At 38.6% G+C, this 20,311-nt stretch overlaps 1 protein-coding gene across 1 annotated transcript in view; it reads left to right on the top strand.

The window, feature by feature from the left end:
* Window positions 1–18,183, top strand: part of LOC104399179 (sister chromatid cohesion protein PDS5 homolog B) — a gene marked incomplete at both ends in the record, with an annotated part of 42,657 nt that extends 24,474 nt beyond the window's left edge. Inside the window, 8 exons of the mRNA XM_010020813.1 lie at window positions 1,089–1,212; window positions 6,670–6,874; window positions 11,215–11,329; window positions 11,708–11,840; window positions 12,665–12,784; window positions 14,043–14,105; window positions 16,728–16,873; window positions 18,078–18,183. Coding sequence (XP_010019115.1) covers window positions 1,089–1,212; window positions 6,670–6,874; window positions 11,215–11,329; window positions 11,708–11,840; window positions 12,665–12,784; window positions 14,043–14,105; window positions 16,728–16,873; window positions 18,078–18,183 — 1,012 coding nt within the window. The remainder of the gene's footprint in view (window positions 1–1,088; window positions 1,213–6,669; window positions 6,875–11,214; window positions 11,330–11,707; window positions 11,841–12,664; window positions 12,785–14,042; window positions 14,106–16,727; window positions 16,874–18,077) is intronic.
* Between the last annotated feature and the right edge of the window lie 2,128 nt (window positions 18,184–20,311).

Consider the following 20,311-nt stretch of genomic DNA (forward strand, 5'->3'; position numbering starts at 1 on the left):
TCAACTGAGTTTATTAATGCACACATCAAGTGGGTATCAGTTTGCAAAGCTCTGGTGAAGATGCTTTTGATATTCTGATAACCTACAACTGTATTTACAAAGGTTACAGAAAAACTCATTCATCTTTTTATATGAAACTTAGCAAAGAGTTTCAGTGTTTTGCTAGGCGGAAGTGCAATTTAGGTGTGTAGGTCAAGTAACATTTCCTTCAGCATGTTGAAAACTTTTTCACTTGCCTAATTCTCTTTTGCTGTTATTTTCACTTAATCACCTATCATAATATCTGATTAATCTTAATTAAAGTTGACTTGCAGCATCGATTTTGAGTTGTTATTCATAGGATCCTACAATGGCTTGAGTTGGAAGGGACCTTAAGGACAATCTAGTTCCAACCCCCCTGCCATGGGCAGGGGCAACTTCCACTAGACCAAATTGCTCAAAGCTCCATCCAGCCTGGTTTTGAACACTGTCAGGGATGGAGTAGCTACAGCTTCACTGGGCAACCTGTGCCAGTGTCTCATGACCCTCATAGTAAAAAATTTCTTCCTAGTATCTAATCCATATCTACGCTCTTCCAGTTTAAAGCCATTCCCCCTTGTCCTATCACTACTTGTGCTTTCATTTCGAGAAAAACTTTGGCAACTCTGGGGACTGGAAATGGGCTACTACTTCGACAGGAGCCTGCTGCTGAAGGAAAATCAGCATGCTGAATAGAACTATCTCACAGGCTAAATGAGATCTCTGAGGGGCAATTTGGACTGTGCTGGTCCAGTTCACAGCTAAATCTGTTTCATGCACATGTGGAATTTTTAGGAAGTTCCAAGGAATATTTTCATTGCTAAGTGGGGGCAAGGTAATAGGTATGTGGTAACAGACTGTAAAACGTGGTGCCATGAGAACTACTTCTGGTTTGAAGTTACTTCTGCTGTGGATTTGTGGGGGTGTGGGTGGCAAAGTCCATGGACACTTTTCCTTCTTTTTAGAGTATCTGGTTTTCAGCAATACAGATTTATTGAGATTTAATTAAGTCAAATAATTACATATTTTCTTACTTATTAATCTTCATAATCCATGTGCTTATTTTTCAGTAAACCTGATATGTCTCGGTTGCGGCTGGCTGCAGGGAATGCTATTGTGAAGTTGGCACAAGAACCTTGTTACCATGAAATCATCACCTTAGAACAGTACCAGCTGTGTGCACTAGCCATAAATGTAAGGAAATTAGGTGGGAGTTGTGGGTTATCAGCATATGTATGAGTATGTATGTTGCTTGTTCTGTATGCTGCGTATACTTCTGCTAATCTCATTTTATGCAAACTGTTCAGTCTTGGCTTGAATTTATTCATTTTCCCACTACATACTCCTGAAAACTGATTTTGGATGAGAATTAGATCTATACTTCTAGGCTGTCCAGTGAGGGAATGCTAACTTAAAGTAGTGAAATGTTAGAATATTGATAAACCAAGGAATTCAGTATTGATTTAAAATACCCCAGCTGCATTAATACATTTTTAGAAGTTGAAATGAGATGATAAAAAGTACTTTGGGCTGTGGTGACAACAGTGACCTTCGTTACTTGAATACTTGGGTAGAATATACTTGGAATGCAGAGGTCTGCAATGATAGTTGGCATCCTTTAAATATTAGAAGAGATAGGGAGAGATTTCTCAGTAGGTGTTGCAATTTTCATCCTTAATTTCTGCCTGTGAGCCTATAGTAGCAGAAAGAAAATAACTTCCGAATTGTAAGCAGAGATATAGAGATCCTCTGTTTTCCTGTCTCGTAGATTTAAGAAATTCTACAGAAATTGATCCACACGCCAAGAGTAAGGCAATTATGGAGGGGCTCATATTGGTATTACTTTTGTAACTGCTGGTATTCTCATGACCTCACAAAAGTGAAAAAATCCTCTGGAAGGAATCTCTTCTAGAACATACCTTTAGTAATAATTATGCTCCATTTTAGACCTTAAGTCCTGTGCCTGGCTAAAGCTTTAAAACCTGTAACCCATGTTAAATTAGTTAGGCTAGAAAAACTATTCATATATCAGAGTAACACAGTCTGTATTATGCTTGTATATTGTTTTAACAATGTTTATGTGGATTTTAAGGTTCTGTCTTCCTCTGGAAGGGAGCTTTTACTCAGTTCCCAAATGCTATGAAATACAAGGGAAATGGAACAAAACAAAATTACTTAAGCAGATGAAATCTAACAAAACTGCAGCAGAAATTCAGTGGTAATAACTGAAAATTTTTACACCCAAAATGAGGACTTTTTGGTGTTCCTGTTCCAAAACCTAATAGAACTGCTAGTCTTGTGTGAAAATGAGTTTTAAAGATTTTTACAATTTTGAACAAAATTAGTAGAGAGGAAAAGAGACGCTTACTCTAATGACAAATAAGATCTGTCTCTGTTCCGGAAGCAATACTCTAGCCAGATAATGTCATGGCACAGTAGACTTGCCAGTATAGTTTTTCCATGTTCTGTTTTCTTCTGATCCCAGTGATCAAAATGTTTTCATTTCTTCAGTCATTTTCCTTCTATGGCATATTTTTGTTTATTGTAAATGTTGTCCTCTGTCGGAATTTGCCTTCATGGCTTTGACTCTCTTTTTAATATGTTTGGTGCAAACTCCTTGCCCTCCATTTCATCACTGTCTACCACTTCATTTTTCATTTCTTATTTTCCAGCTGTATTGGTCTCAACTCTCTGTGGATATTGATAACAGATGTGGTGGGGCTTTTTTTTTTTGGGTGGGGTATTTTTGTTGGGCTTTTTTTTGGTGGGGGGGTGTTGTTTTTTGCTATATTTGGGTCTAATGCTTACCTCCCCTCTATTTTCAAAAGTGAATGTTGAGAGATGAGCTTTTTATTACAAGAACATAATAGGGTCAACAACGTTTATAAACAGTTAGTATTGCATTTTACTGTAGAAATGTAGAATAGTTTGAATTGTAAGGGACCTCTAAAGATCATCTCGTTTAAACTGCCCTGCTTTGGTCAGGGACATCTTCCACTAAATCAGGAGCTCAAAGCCCCATCCAGCCTGGACTTGAACACTTCCAGGCATGGGGCAGTCACAGCTTCTCTGGGTAACCTGTCCCAATGTCCTGCCACCCTTACTGTAAAACACATCTTCCTTATGTCTGGTCTAAACCTGCACTATTTCATTTTGAAACTGTTGCCCTGTGTCCTGTCACTACAGACACTGATAAAAAGTCTTTCTCTGTTTTTCTTACAAGTCACTTGTAAGACCTTCATATACTGAAAGGTCGCAATAGGTTTCCCTGGAGCTTTTTCCTTTCTTGGCTGAACAAGCTCAACTTGCAGCCTTTCCTCAAAGGAGGGGTGTGCCATCCCTCTGGCAGTTTTCATGGCCCTCCTCTGGACCTGTTCTAACAGCTCCATGTTTGTCTTGTAATATGCACCTCAGAGCTAGGCTCAGGATGCCAGGTGGGAGTCTCATGAGAGCAGGGTAGAAGGGGAGAATCAGCTCCTGCAAGCTGCTGGCCACATTTCTTTCTATGATGACCCTTTTCATGGCTTTCTGGGCTGCAAGTGTGCGTTACTGGCTCATGTCCAATTTTTCATCTGCCAGTGTCCTGAAGTCTTCCTCTGCAGAGTTGCTCTCAATCCATCCATCCATCTATTCATCCAACCAGCCATCCATCCATTTTGATACAGAGGATTAATCCAAGCCAGGTGCAGGGCCTTGAATTTGACCTTTTTGAACTTCATGGTTTCACATGGGACCACGCCTCAAGCTTGTCAAGGTCCCTCTGGATGGCATCCCTGTCCTTCAGTGTGTCAACTGCACCCGTTGGCTTGGTGTCATCCACAGACTTGCTCAAGCTTGCTATCTGTGTCCTTAACAAAGATACTGAACAGTACCGGTCCCAACATTGACCCCTGAGGGACACCACTTCTTACTGATCTCCATTTGGACTTTGAGTATTTGAACGCAATTCTTTGGGTGTGAATCCAGCCGATTTCTTATCCATCAAATACTCCATCTATGTAACCTATGTCTCTCCAATTTAGAGACAAGAATGAGATTGTGTCAAAGGCCCCATAGAACTTCAGATAGATGTCATCAGTTGCTCTTCCTGTGACTCCATTATAAAAAGGTACAAGATTACTTAGGTGTCATTTGTCTTTCCTGAAGCCTTGATGGCCATCTGTAACTGCTTTCCTGTAGGTATCCATATGCCCTGACATAGCTTCCAGGAGAATTTGTTCTACTTTAATATGACTTTTGTCACTTTTTCTCCTCACTTATTGTTACTCCTTTACCTTTTGTGACTTCATCTTGTTTACTCTGTAAGCTCTGTCAGGACAGAATTCTGCCTTTATTTTTCACTGTAGCTCCTAATGGATTTTGAATATTTATTCATAACTTTATATCTTTTTGAGGCCTTCTGCAGGTTCCTTTCTCTCTTTTGGATCTTCAGATGCAGAGTAACTGTAATGGTTTCAGTGACTTTTGCACTTGCGGCACTGTATTAATCTCCTTTGGAAACCTTCTGGGGTTGTTTTGAAATATTTGCATGTATACATAATACATACATAACACATTTGTTTATGCTTAGAATGTTTAGTATTAGAATCCATTTCTTGATGGTAGACACTGATTATTTTAAAAATGTATTTATTCTTAACACTGTTGGGTCTACTCACAAATTAGGACATTAAAGTGATGTCAAAGCCAACTCTAGTATTATGTAATTTAATTTACAGCAAATTTTCTTTCAACTGGACAGATCAGGAAGCAGATTAAAGAAAAGGAAAAGCTTAATTTTTAAGGTCTGTAGTGGTTGCACATGTTCTGCTGTGGTCCTGTGCTGGCTATTTCTTTTTTCTCTGAGAGTGCCATTTTGTATTGTGAAATGATTAGAGTGCAGAATACATAATTAAGTGTTGTTGCTAATTGCTGTAGTCAAGAGTCACAGTTGTGTCTGAAGACTACCTGCTGCTCTTCAAGTTTTTTCTTAAATGCTTTTAAATGGTGAACTTCTGATGAAATGGCACTAAATTCAGAGAGGTAGATACATGGAATTGGTGTAATGTATGTGTTTTGTTTGTATGGTGTGAAAATGTAGACCTTAATGGAGTTTTGTCCCCCTTCTTTTCAGTGAACTAGTGTAACTGAGTTGAATTAAAGGTTATTTCTTTATCTTTGATTATTGAGAGTAATAATCATTCCCCTTTGTGTAACACACCACCATCAGTAACAATGAACTATGCCTTCCTTTGTCCTCTGAGTCAAGGAGGACATGCTTCCTTGTCCATATACCAACTAAGCACAGGTCTCTTCTAAACTTTCCAAAGGCTTTAGACTTAGGTAGTATTTCTGAGCAGCAGAGGACTGTATCTTGGCCTGCTGGCTTTTCTGGAAAGAGGCAATAGATCTTGAATAGGTCTCACAGTTTGTGCTTGTGGTCTTGGGTTGCTTCAACTCCATAACAGGTGTTTCAGCCCAGAGAGGAAGACTATGGCTTGAAGCAAAGAAGGGAAAATGGGGCTTAGTTAATTTCTTCTAGATTTAATTTGCGGGTGGTGGGAGATGGAGGCTTGTTTAATGTACTATATGATCTGTCTTGATGCCGTTTGCAAATTTAGCACAGTCAGTGTCACCAGTGGCTAGATTTTGTCTCTGCACTTCCTGTTGGCTGATATCTGGAAACCCTTTTCAATTCTTCCTGGCTTCAAAGCCATCATTTGATTAAAATAGCTGTTTATTCCTGTTAATGTTTCTTTCTTCACATTTAGAGATAACAAGTCTTTCCTCTTGACCTTTTTTTAGACAGGTTAAGTAGGCTAGGCTGTTCTGGTGGCCTTGCTTACCTTATGCTTTTCTGTACATTTGCTTCTAACTGTTTTCCACACCTGCTTCTGTTAACCTCTCTTTGCCTGTGTTACTGAATTGTTTTGTGTTATATTGAATGGTGTCTTAAAATACGTAGGTTATTTTCCATACAGAGAATGTTAAAGTTCATATATTTTTGGGAAATATACTAAAAAAATTGTAGAAGTGCATTTGGTGCCTTCATGTTATTTTCCTTTGTGTTATTTGGCACCTATTAGACACGGGTGGTCAGTCATAGTTCATAGATTTCCACAGTATGATGGAAATGCTTGATACTCTCTTCAGCGTTTGACTTTATCTTATCTGGTAATTCTGTTGAATTTGATTCAGTTTCTCATATTAATGGCTTGATGAAGATTTGTGAAATTGTAGTAATAAAATCAACACAGAGGTTACTGGTGGCTAAACACTCTTTTGGTGGACATATTTGACTTCTGCTCCATGAAGCAAGTGGTCCCATTGTATACAATTACATTAACTCCATGCCTCAATACTATACTAAGTTAGACCTTGTGTCCTGAGTGTGGTATCTTTCTGTACAGTTTCTGAACCTTAACTCTTCTCCTGATCCCAAGGGAAGCTTCAACTGATTAATTTAATTTAATTGCTCTGAATTGGCATTAAAAAACACTCTTATAGTTCTTACGTTTCTGTGGCTGCAAGGTCTGAAATTGATTTTGGCATATTTACCCAGGCTTCCATGTTTTATTTCATAGTCCATGTTACTTTTAGAAAAGTTTACTGTTACCTTTTTTTTGCCTTTTTTTTTTTTGTTTTGGTTTGGTTTGTTTTTTTTTTTAACAGGATGAATGTTACCAAGTGAGACAAATATTTGCTCAGAAACTCCATAAAGGCCTTTCTAGACTACGGCTGCCACTAGAATATATGGCTATTTGTGCACTGTGTGCAAAAGATCCTGTGAAAGAGAGAAGAGCTCATGCTAGGCAGTGCCTTGTGAAGAACATAAATGTCAGAAGGGAATATCTGAAGCAACATGCAGCAGTTAGCGGTAAGAGAACAGAAGTCACTTTTTGGTACAAGTGCTATAGTTCAAATGTAATTGTGAGTAGACCGCAGAAGTATTGATAGTTTTCTGGTTTTATACATAAAATGGCTGTAAATTTCTGTTAGAGGTAGCTAATGAAAACTGCAAATAGTGTCCAGATTTCGAGTATTTTAACAGGTATTTCTGAGATCTTTCAGTTTTGTTACAAGCTGTGCAAATGCTCATGCCTAACTGTAGTGGAAGTGAAGCAGTTTCTTGAGGCAAGTGTACTGTTTGAACTTAATGGTTAATTATGTTGTAAGTGAAGCAACAATGATTAGTTTTACCTTGGTAATTAATAATATGCAACCTTAGTGACATAAATGCTGTACTAAATTGACTGTCTTTGTGCTGCTATGCTGAGTAGCTTCTTGTCTTATGCTGGCAAAGGGCTATATTTGTAGGAACTTCAGGATGAGTTTATGTGATGCTTTCTTCCCAGTACCAGCAGTTTGACTGTGGGAATGCTTTGTAAGTTATTATGGACGAATGTTAGCTATTTTTCTTTTATAAAACCAGTCTTTTTCCCTTTTGACTTAACGCCACACTGGTCATAGGAAAAAGCAGATCTTTATGAAGAGCTATGGGCATTTTGAGTGAGAGCTTTTGAAAGTTTTATTTCTTTGAAAGATTGCTGATGGTTTCGCATTTGTGAAACGGAGTGGATTTTTTCATTTTATCTTATGATAGACCAGACCTGTGCTCTGAATCTGATCTCACAAATGCTGTCAGATAACTGATTTCCTTCTGCATTTATGAATCACAGACTTTATATTGGTCATGTCAGTCTGTGTGTTCCTTAGACTTTGGTCAGAGAATAAGCCTGCAGAGAAATCCTTTCATGTGTTGTTAATTAGACTTAAAAAAAGAAAGGAAAAACAGCACTGCCTTTCTCCCTCCTGAATTACATGGAAAAAAGAAAAATCCATTACGCAAACACTTTTACATCATCCTAAGACTATTCCTCTTGGAAGCTGAAAACTCTTTTTAGCTGTGTAGTAGGAAAGTATAAAATTCTCATAGGATTAAAAGTAATTTCTTATTTCCTAACTTGACTTAAGATAGATGCTGTAAAGTTACTATAAAAAAATCTGTAGAAGAAATGGAGAGGAGCCTGGGGGGGTGTGATCCTTTTTATCCAGCATGATATCCAATTGTGCCTGATGACTTTTTTTTCTTGCTGAAAGACTTACCTTGAGTGATGCCATTGATCTGATAAATACTCTGATACATGAGGAGCCTGGATTAAATGTAGATTGCAGGATTTTTTGAGGATTACAATGTTAACTTTGTGACATTAAGAATAGCAGTCTGAGTTTTTAACAAATATCTTGAACTGTTTGCATCTTAAATCATTACTGCAGTAGTACAGCTGAAGCTCAGTTCTGGTAAGATCATACTATTTAAATGCGTTTATGTCTCCCTCTATCATTCTCACTACTGGCCATACAGTAACTCAGGGCGGTAATGATGATAGCACCTCCTTTGAAAAGCTTCCACAAAACATTAGAACTGAGAATCTTAATCTCTTGATTAGTGCAGCTATTTTTCTGACTCTATAAATGTGGGTTTTGTGATTTTTTTTTTTTTTTTAAAAAAAAACCTTAGATACCTTTCAGATGTTTTGGGGGATTTCAGCATTTGTTGAAAAGATGGTAAACTTCTGTATACCTTGCCTAAGGAGAACTTCCTAGGGACTTGTACCCAACAGTAAAGTGATTCTTTCCTGTACACTGACCTTTTGCAGTCTGGCAGGAGTTGCTCTCAGGCCTCTTAAGTGGCTTCCACTCTGAATAGCATTTAGAGAACTTAAGATCAGATTTAATTTGATTGTGTATCTGTTCATAGATAGACACGTCTCAGGTTGCACTTGCAAGTCAGTAAGTGGAGAAATTACATGAGTAAATACTGATTTTTTGTTGTTGTTGGTTTTTGTTTTTTGGGGGTTTTTTTTATTTTTTATTTTTAACATGTTTCTTTCCTAAATGCTCATAAAGGCCTGTCACGAGGGGTTTGGCACATTCTGATTTGAAGTGCTGGTAGTTCATGTCCATAAAGGCAGCCCAGCTTTTGGGTTATGTTGTTCCTCATTAAAGATGAGGAAAGATTGTGTAAATGCCATTTTTTGTCATGACAGGGGTTAAATATAATCTGTCAATTTTTGCCCTTTTCCCGTTTTGCCTGGATCTGGTTCACTTTGTTTTCCAGACCAAGTTGGAATTATTACTATAGTTATTGTAAAATAGTACAATGCAGGAAGTTAATGAAACACTGAGTTCATGAGCTCTCGATGAGCATTCTATTGAAGTTAATTAATACAAATTATAGCAGGCTGGTTTGCCTGGGACATGTCTCAGGCAAGCCAGTTTTGTCAGTGTTCTGAAATCATAGATACATTCTTTTTCTTCCCTGACACATCTTTATATTTTTTAATGTAGTTACGCAAACAGCTGCTGGCTAAAATGCAGGACAGCGCATGAAGAGCAAAGGATGTTTTTAAGCTTAATAGTGCAGTGTCAACTGAAACGCATTAAAACCTGCTTTGTGATATATGCTGGGTTTCAGTTACATAAATATAGCTTGAAATAGAAATTTGGTGATTTGATTTTTTCAAACCTTATGATAGCTCACAGTCTGTCTGATAATTACTGTGGATAATTAACTGCATCAACTGCAGTGGCTGTCTAGAAGTTTACCTCTGGAGTTTGACAGCGCTGTCTTCTGAGAGTCTTTATTAATTTAGCATGCTTCCCTTGCTGTTATGAATGAATCCAAATATTTGATGTAGCCTGTGCATTTTCCCTGTCTATGCAAACCTTTAAGACTGGGATAGATTAAGATTTGACTTCTTCATGGAAATTCTTTAATCAGTCTTCTGAAATCTACGATAATGATGTATTTTATCTGATGTGCACAGTATGTGTCAAGCACATCTTATACAGATGTATATATGGGAGATAAAAAAATCAGTGTTCTAATGTGTTATAAAATAGTTTCAAATATTATATATAATGGTTTACAGATGTTTGGAATTCTTATTCATAACCTAATGTGGGATAGTTAAAAGCTTACTGAAAGAAAATTTCCCAGACTTGGTCATGGCTTTCATGACCAATCACTAACTTAGAAATGCGATTTTTCAAAAGCAGAGCCAGGGATTTCCCTCCTTCATTTGTGGATAAACATTTGAATGTACATGTAGTCATGTTAATACTATGAATTTGATTTTGCCAGAAGCATTCAAAGCCAGATGCTTATACCATAGTAATACACTAGCATGCCTTCCTTGCCTGTCATCCTGCCTGTCACACAGGGTACAGGTTTAATAACTTAGGTGTGCTGGGCATCCTCCAGTTCCTCTCAGTCATTAGGCTAAGGAAAGGAGTGCAGCTGTTATTTTGCAAAATGCTTTTTGTTGTCCTTGCCCATTGGGATACGTCCTTTTTTAATCTTTTTTTTGTCATAAGACTTTGAGGTGCTGAAGGTCATTGTGCATAGTGTCGGTTAGCTCAGGAATTTGTTGGTTACCTTATGGAATGCATATTTTGTGTTTGTAACTCTGAGAGGGGCTTTGGCAACAATCCTTACTTTTTGAATACCCAAGAAAAATAGGCCATCTGGCTGTCGTGATGTAGGGGAGGCATTCTCCTGCAGTCCTTGCTTAGGACTATTTACAAGTCTCAGAAGAAGTTTTGAAACCTTTGAATGTCTTGGTTCAGTTGTGCTGGTCTGTTCAAGTGGGATTGGGCCTTTAAAACTCAGTCCAATACTACTCTGTTTCAGCTTTCATGTTACCTCCTCTCCCTTCTTTAAACAGATATGGTAGGCTGTGGGTTTGGAGAATGACTGCAAAGCCCCCACAAAGGGCATTTCTTTCTGTTGACAACAAGGCTGTGCACTGCAGTGTCCAAAGGAAGGACAGAGTTTATCCTGCAGCTGTGCTGGTCTCATGTCTTGCAGTTAACATGGATTTTGTGATCTGTCCTCAGTTCTGTTTTTCAAAGTCTTTCAGAATACAGGCTTTGAACTGAGGAAAAGATTGGGAGTGGGATGTGACTGTAGCTGTATTCTCAAGGTAGCTAGAAAATATGCAGCCCTGAGTGAGAGATGTTTTAAATCTTAATTTTTGCATGCATGAAACATCTGCACATCAACCATGAGATGCAACATCTTAACGAAATGATAGGCCCACCTGTGCCTATATCTAAATGTATGCTGACTCTAAATTTTGCTCTTTCCTCTCTAGCAGAAAAGCGTATTTCTCAGTATGTAGTCTTTTGATGCATATTTCTTCTGCTTTTCAGAGAAACTGTTGTCACTTCTACCAGAATATGTTGTTCCTTACACCATCCATCTCCTAGCTCATGACCCAGATTATGTCAAAGTCCAGGACATTGAACAACTCAAGGACATTAAAGAGTAAGACTGCTTTTAATAATGGTATTTCTAGTGTTAAAACCAATGTGACCTTACTCTAAGTGAAATTTTGATTCATTGTCATACCCTGATACTGTGCAGTGCACATAATGGCAGTTATTTCTGTAAAATACTGTGAGAAATAGTCTGTGTGCATTTTTAGTGCTCTGTGATATTTTACAGAGGAACCTTCACCTTCTGCTCATTCTACTTTCATTTCTTCTTTTTTATTTATTTTTGAAAGAATTGGTTTCCCAGAGTTAGACTGGTTCAAATTAGTCATACTGGTAATACCTGGAGTACACCACTTTCTCAAATGTGCTCGTTAAGAGAATTTCTTTTGTATTTTCATTCATGAGGAGTACTGCATTTCTCCTTTAGGTGCCTGTGGTTCATACTGGAAATACTGATGGCTAAAAATGAAAACAACAGTCACGCGTTTATACGAAAAATGGTAGAAAATATCAAGCAGACTAAGGATGCTCAAGGACCAGATGATCCAAAAATGAATGAAGTAGGTGATTCTTTCTGATTGGAAATTGCATTTAATTCTGGCCTGCTTCTGGAAATGAATTGCTTTTTGGTTTGACACTAACCCAAAAATGTCTTTTGATAGAATTGTATGTGGGAAATACAATTTCCCACACACTTTATGTGCACTTTACAGTACACCTTATGTACTGTAATGTGTATATTTATTGTAGTTTAGATGACAGTTATTTTCCTATGCTTCAGTAGATCTTGCATGTAATAGTTCACAGTCCCATTTATGTCTCAGTAAGATTATTTAACATTAAAATACATGTAAACTATAATTCTTACTGTTTAAATCATCACTAAAGTGCTTTGTAATAACTAATTTTAAAAGTGTGAAGAGTAAGCTAAGTAGAGGAAGAAAAATACATACATTAGATGTCTCCAGTGTGTATCGTGTAGTGCATGTATCAAACACTGATGTTTTTTGAGGTTTTTGCATCACAGAAATGTACAGATTTGTCACTTTTCTGCTTTTCCCACAGAGGTGAGATTTTTGGGTTTCTGTTTTTAGCTTTGTCTTTGAAACCATGGCATACACTGTTCTTAAGTGTAGAAGGATCATGAAAGCTAGGTCTCTTCAGCTGCTGCACCTACAGTTGTTGCTTTTGTCTTTTGCTCCTGTATTTTAATACCCTGCGATACCCAGTTTAAGGTGCAGGCTATTGTTAAATGTTGAAGATGATTGCTTTTGAACTGTGACTTCTTGTAGTTCTGTGCTTAAAATATACTGTCTGTTGTCAAGATTTGCAATCAACTTCTAAAATGTTGTTTCTTCCTTTTATATATTTTTATTATTTACAGAAACTATACACAGTCTGTGATGTAGCAATGAATATCATTATGTCAAAGAGTACAACGTACAGTTTGGAATCCCCTAAAGACCCGGTACTTCCAGCCAGATACTTTACTCAGCCTGACAAGGTATATGTTAGCATTTAATTTTTATTAAGATATGTCTGTTTACATCTTTGTTAGTTGTAACTGAAGGGTTTTTTTAATAGTTCTTGTAACTTCTGACTTCTCCCTGTTATAATGTAGTTGAATATATATATATATTTTTTTCATAAATATTTATATATGTGCACACATACTGATTTCTTCCCTCCACTGCGAAATAATGTTCTTCAGGTTTAAAATTTCAAAAGCATAAATGATGTAAAGAAAATCACAGAATGGCTGAGGTTGGAAGAGACCACCAGAGGTCTAGTCCAACCTCCCTGCTCAAGCAGGGTCACCTAGAGCACATTACTCAAGACTGTGTCCAGACAGCTCTTGAGTATCTCTGGAGGAGACTTCACAACTTCTCTAGGCAACCTATTCCAGTGCTCGGTCACCCTCAAAGTTCTACCTCATGTTCAGGTGGAACTTCCTGTGTTTTTTGTTTATGTCCGTTTCCTCTTATCTGTCTCCTGGCACCTCCAAGAAGAGTCTGGCCCCATCCTCTTGACACCCTCCCTTCAGATACTTATGCATATTAATCAGACCACCCCAGACCCCTCTCTTCTCTAGGCTGAACAGGCCCAGCTCCCTCAGCCTTTCCTCATATGAAGAGACATTCCAGACCCTTAGTAGCCCTTTGCTGGACTCGCACCAGGAGCTCCATGTCTCTCTAATATTTGGGACCCCAGAACTGGACACAGCGTTCCAGGTGAGCCCTCACCAGGGCTGAGCAGAGAGGGAGGAACACATCCCTCCACCTGCTGGCAGTGCTCTTCCTAATGCAGCCCAGGATACCATTGGTCTTGCTAACCACAAGGGCACGTTGCTGCTGACTCATGGACAACTTATTGTCAACCAGGACCCTCAGGTCCTTCTCTGCAGAGCTGCTTTCCAGCAGGTCAGACCCCAGCCTGTACTGGTGCATGGATTTATTCTCCCCAGGAGCAGGACCCTGCACTTCATGAATTCCAAAAGATGCCTGTCCCTCTAGATCCTTCTGAATGAGAGCGCAGCGCCCTGGGGTATCAGCCACCCTTCCCAGTTTTGTATCACCAGCAAGCTTGCTGAGGAGGCATTTTATCACAGTCTGTGATGTAGCAATGAATATCATTATTCACATCACAACCATTCCTTCCTCATTTGTTAATATCTTTCAATACTACCTTCAAAACGTATGTGTCTTGTTAATTGATTATTATTCTGATTCCACCCTCCATTTCTCCCCATCATTCCTTTACAGAATTTCAGTAACACCAAAAATTATCTTCCTCCGGAAATGAAGTCTTTTTTCACTCCTGGAAAGGTACGTATGCATGGTGGGGAGGTTGGGGGTGTTTGGTTTTGGTGCTGCATTTGTGGTTTTGGTTTGTTTTAAGAAAATTAACATGTAGTTAATGAGCTCTTCAAGTTTAAGAGAATTGATTATTTCTGCCCAAAGGGTATATATACCAAAGGTTAGCAAACAGGTAAAGAGAAAGACCTAGGTAGAAGGGAAAACTGCTACTGTCTGTTCTGGGGTGTGGTGATAGTAGGCAAAGCCTGTTGTCTTGTAAAGGAGAGAGTCCAAAAACCCAACCCCATAATACTTGATAAGTTTGCAAAATGGTTAACCTCTTTTTCTGTGGAAGACACAGTATTGCATATGAAGTGACAGCTATGGAAAATGCTAATACAAATGATTTTAAAAATCACATAAGTTAATCTTTGGCAAAGCTGAATATAATTTTACAGTATCTTGCAAGATAAATAACTGTTCTATGGTTATATTAAGTTGTTCTTTCTAAATATGCATTGTATGGAATGGCAATGTTCTCTCTTCACCAAAGCTATGTACTCTTTAAAATAAAATCGAATTCCAGCAAAGGAAAAAAACAAATTGTGATTTGTTTAATTTACAGTCATGTGTCCTGATCTAGATTACAGGAGAACATTCATTTGCTACCTTGCAAAAGAAGAAAAAGTGCAACATCTTCATTACCCTTAACTTTGCGAATGAAGTATTTGCTGCAATGTAGTGACCTACTAATAAAGGAGGAATGCAAGTCAGGAAAAGATGCAAATGTACAGGAGCATCTTTTTTATTAGAAGTTGAAAGCCAGAATTTACTGATTGGAATGTATCATCAGTATTGCACTTTTCAGTATTTGAACTCCATGGATTAGAGTCATTTCTTGCTGAAGATACAGAAGTCTTTAAATGGAAATTGTCTCTTAATTTCTGATCAGTAGTAAATATTAAGTTCTCTCATGCAGTTCTTGACATAAAACATTCTTGGTAGTTTGTCCCCAACTTAAGTGTACTATGACAATATTAAACAAGAAACATGTTTATGCTAGCACAAAAAATCACAGAATGTCTGGAGGTTAGAAGGGACCTCTGGAGCTCATGTAGTCTAAAGTCCTTGCTCTTTCAGACTTTCCTCATAAGAAAAACACTCTGGTCCTGTCTTTCCTCTTACAGGCCCTTTGTTGGACTCTCTCCAGTAACTCCATCTCTCGTATATCCTAACTGAGATTCTTTTGAATCCTAAACTAGCTTTTATATTATTTTAAATTTCTAGTGCCAGGTGTTCTGAAAATTTGTAACAAACCTAGAGGTGTATTTGACCACCAAAACTTTTCAGTTATTTGACCATCATGAGAGCAACATGAAATGAGAGTTGGTCTAGGGAGTCTTAGTTTTGGGAGTGGAAGACTAGCTTGAGTGGATTACAGTGGGGGACATGTAAGCAGGGCAGCAGTTTGAGTGTAGGTTCTGTGGTAAGGGAGGAGCTGTTAGTGCAGGCCCTGTTTGTTAGTTCCTCTTTAGTAGGAAGTCCAGTCCAGTGTGAATTTGAACATCTCTCTGCTCTTGATCTCTTTCTGTATTCACTTATTAACATTGAGTTCTAAACTAATAGATATAAATTCTTAAACTGGACTTTGTTCTCCAAGGTTTATTTTTGGAAAGGATATGCTGTTTTTCTTGTACTCTGTGCAGAGGGAATCTTTGCTGTACGTGTAAAATTCCCTCCAGCTATAAAAGTATAACTAGCACTTCCATGGTGCATATCTCTGAAAAAGACACCCAAAGCTGCTGCGATGTGCATGTTGAAGTTGTTTTTTTTTCTTCAGCTGTCACTGACTTGGGACATAGCTCAAATCTAATACTGAAATAGAAGATGGTTCATCCTAGATGATGAGAATTGAAGGGAATGGTCTTTAGTGGTTTTGTACGTAGGTGTTTGGCATAAAGGTGTATTCTCTTTAGGAGTAACTGAACTCTTTCAGCTCCTTCAAAAGTTAGTGTGAGCTTGCAGGTATTTGGCATGTCTGAAAGATAATCCAGTTAAATGAATAACCTGAAGCTCACCAGTGTCTGGAAATTTTGGCACCTGTTAAAAGCCTAACATTTAAAATCTGTGCATGAACTATAGGAATCTTCTCCATAGTATCTGGTTTTTTGGATTCTAATTTATTCCCAGTTGAAACTAGTGTGGTTTGCCATTACAGGTAAGCCAGTTTAATGGCTTCTTTGGTGAAAGGGCTGTCCTATTGCTATTTCTGTTTTGCCAGTACAACTGCTTCTCTGATCCAAATGGTGAGCTGGTTCAGGCACCTAGATCAGCAGAAAGCAAACTGCACAAAAATGCTGAAGTGGCTTACTGAAGGGTCAGGTGAGCACCCAGTACTACCAATGAGAAGAGGACAGAATATAAGGGTAGAGAAAAGAATACTGTTTTTGATGGCAGCAGGCTATTTGATTACAGCTTTGTCAGCATCCTTCTGGTGTCTGTTGTAACTTTCATATGAAAATGTTCATAGCTTTGTGTTAAAACTAAGATATTGATTGCAGAAAGTGAAATGTGTGAATATTTTAAGCATAGTACATGTAACAATATCTAAATGTGTAGCTAAAAGTAAAGGAAATATATTTTTGGTTTCAGCCCAAAGCAGCCAATGTTCTTGGAGCAGTTAATAAGCCTCTTTCGTCAGCAGGCAAGCAGTCTCAATCCAAATCTTCACGAATGGAAACTGTAAGCAATGCCAGCAGCAGTTCAAATCCAAGCTCTCCAGGAAGGATCAAAGGGAGGTTGGTAGACAACAAAGCAGCTTTGGTATTTCAAGTATTTGTAATGGCAACTTTGAATATTTCTATAATGTTTTCTAAGTGAGAAACAGAATTGTATTATCTTATTTTGAAGTAAAGTTATGGTGCCACATTGGTGTAACTGAAACCATGAATTTGGCTTTCGAACCCAAGAAATAAATTTGCTTTAAAAGAAACCCCAAACAAAAAACCAACAGAATGAAATCATATCCAGAGTTGGCTGTAGGTGGGAAAGAGATCTCATGTTAATTTTCTTTCTTAATATGTATATATAACCCACACACATGTATATACGTGTTTGTGTGTGTGTACATACGTCTACAGTTCCTAGGAACTCTGTGGCCTGCTGTAATGTTAACAACACGTCGTAGACAGTGAGGACTGTAGGCCATTGTGGTGATCTTGCATGACTTCCTCCTCTGCAAAGTCTGGGAAGATAAACATTTCAATATTTTTTGATTTTAGGTTCGTGTGATGGAAGGAGGAATATAATGTAATGCTGCATAAACCTACTTCTAGTTACCAGTCTTCAAAAATTAGAGCTTATTTTGTGTCAATTTTTAAGGTTATTAATCAGTTATTGTATCTTCTTATGCTAATTTTTCAACTGAAAATCACATCAATTTTTTTCACAAACCATTTAGAGATTGCATATTCACATTTTCTCACATTACTTCAAGACTGTGAGGAAAAATGTTATGTTTGGAAATATACTTCTCACATGATATTTACGTAGCATTAATGTGTAATGTTAATTTAATTTATAATATTAATATATAATACTAATTCTAAATGTAGTGCAGTGTTTTACAAAAAATACTCCTCCATGGGAAGTCCACAGAAAGACTTATTTCTTACAAGTCATGCAGGTTCATATGCCAAAATACATTATTGGCTAAAGACACGTTGCAATCCAGATTATTCTCTATATCCAGAAATGAATCTGAGACTAATAGTGTTCTACATCCAGTTCATTTAAAAAATGCTGTGCTTGCAGTCTGACATGTTCTGTCATCTTCATAATCTGCCCAGTTCACCTAAATTAAACTGATCAGTGTTTTGAGTGGAGATACCAAAGCAGAAGAAAAGTGACCTCTAGAAGTGATGTTGTTCTTAATATATATCTTTTTAAATGATTGCCTGCTGTATGATAATAATGAGGAGAATAAATGTTTATTCATCCTAGGCTTGACAGTACTGAAATGGACCACAGTGAAAATGAAGAATTCACACTGACTTCACCCTTACCAGGGAAAAAAACTGACAAGAGGGACGACTCTGATATTGTAAGGGTGAGCTGATTGGTTGCATTGCACATGTTTCATTTTAGTCACCAGGACTTAAAATTAAAAATGTGGTGGTACTTGATATCATTCAGGAAAACGTGCTGAAACATGAAAATGAGTTGATGTTGTAAACTACTGGAAAATATGTTTGAGTTGGATGTGAAAATGCAATGAAAAAAGGTTCAGTTTGTCTGTTTCTTCATACAGTTGTTGAGGTTGGAAAAGACCTTTAAGATTGAGTGCAACTGTTAACTGCCAAGTCCACCTCTAAACCATGTCCCTAGGTGCCATGCCTAGAAGTCTTTTAAACACCTTCAGGGATGTAGACTCAACCACTTCCCTGGGCAGCTTGTTCAGTGCTTGACATCCCTTTCAATGAAGAAATTTTTCCTAATATCCAGTCTAAACCTTCCCTGGCATAACTTGAAGCTGTTTCCTCTTGTCCTATCATTTGTTACTTAGGAGAAGAGACCAGCACCCACTGTGCTACAGCCTTCTTTGGGGCATTTGTAGAGAGCAATAACGTCTCCCCTGAGACTACGCAACCCCAGTTCTCTTCAGCTGTTCCTCTGTAGGACTTGTGCTCCAGATCAGCTTTGTTGCCCTTCTCTGGACATGCTCCAGCACATCAGTGTCTCTCTTGTAGTGAGGGGGACAGAACTGAACACAGTATTTGAGGTGCAACCTCACCAGTACCCAGTACAGGGGGACAATCACTGCCCTGGCCTTGCTGCCACACTATCTCTGATACAGGCCAGGATGCCATTGGCCTCCTTGGCTGCCAGGGCACAAGCTGGCTCATGTTCAGGCAGCTGTCAGCCAACACCTGCAGGTCCTATTCTGCCAGGCAGCTTCCTTGCGGTCCTTTTTCTGCCAGCCACCTCCCCAGCCACTCTTCCCCAAACCTGGAGTGTTGCATTGGGTTGTTGTGGCTCAAATGCAGGACCCGGCACTTTGTCCTGTTGAACCTTATACCATTGGCCTTAGCTCATTGATGCAGCCTGTCCAGATCCCTCTGCAGAGCCTTCCTATCCTCCAGCAGATCAACACTCCCAGCCAACTTGGTGTTGTTTGTAAACTTACTGAGCATGTACCTGATCTCCTTGTTTACATCATTGATAAAGATACTAAACAGAACTGGCCCCAGTCCTGAGCTCTGGGGAACACTACTATGACCAACTGCCAACTTGATTTCACTCCATTCACCGCCACACTTTAGTCTCAGCCATCCAGACAGTTTTTTATTCAGCAGAGCGGGTGTCTGTCCAAACCATGAGCAGCCAGTTTCTCCAGGAGAATGCTGTGGGAAATGGTGTGAAAGGCTTTATGCTAAAGTTGAGGTAGACAAGATCCACAATCTTCCCTCGTGCACCAGATGGGTCACGTCATAAAAGGAGATGAGATTTGCCAAGCAGGACCTGCCTTTCATAAATGCATGCTAACTGGGCCTCATCAACTGGTTGTCCCATACATGCCCTGTGATGGCATGATGGCACTCAAGATGATCTGCTCCATCACCTTCCCTGGCACTGAGGTCAGGCTGACAGGCCTGCAGTTCCCCAAATTCCCCTTCCAGCCCTTGTAGATGGGCGTAACATTTGCTACCTCCAGTCCACTGGGTCCTCCCCGGTTAGCCAGGACTGCTGATAAATGACGGAAAGTGGCTCAGTGAGCACTTCAGCCAGCTCCCTCAGGAGCCTTGGGTGGATCCCATCTGGCCCTAATACACTTGTGTGTGTCAAAGTGGTGTAGCAGGGCACTGACCACTTCCCTTTGGATTATGGGTGTTATCCTAGTAAGGATATAAAAAAGTTTGTACTCTCACTCAGGTATAGTGCTTTAATATGTTAAGAAAATTATAAAATATTCTAAATACAGGTTAAATACTGTCTCAAGCAGTACTTACACCTATATCAGAATGGAGAAAAATAAACCACCAAAGAAAATTACAATTGTGTTGTAATTCTAAGAGCAGTTAAAAAATAGGAATTTCATATACTGCTAGGAAATTTCTGTTCTTTGTCCCTTAGTAACAGCTGGCAGTATGTAGATTTTGTAGTAGTTTAGGCATACATGAAAAAGTAGTAATATAAACAATTAGGCCAGATTCATTATAATTGGATTTTCTAGAATG

The sequence above is a fragment of the Nestor notabilis genome, unplaced genomic scaffold, assembly GCF_000696875.1.
Source record: "Nestor notabilis isolate BGI_N333 unplaced genomic scaffold, ASM69687v1 scaffold2978, whole genome shotgun sequence".
NCBI lineage: Eukaryota > Metazoa > Chordata > Aves > Psittaciformes > Psittacidae > Nestor > Nestor notabilis.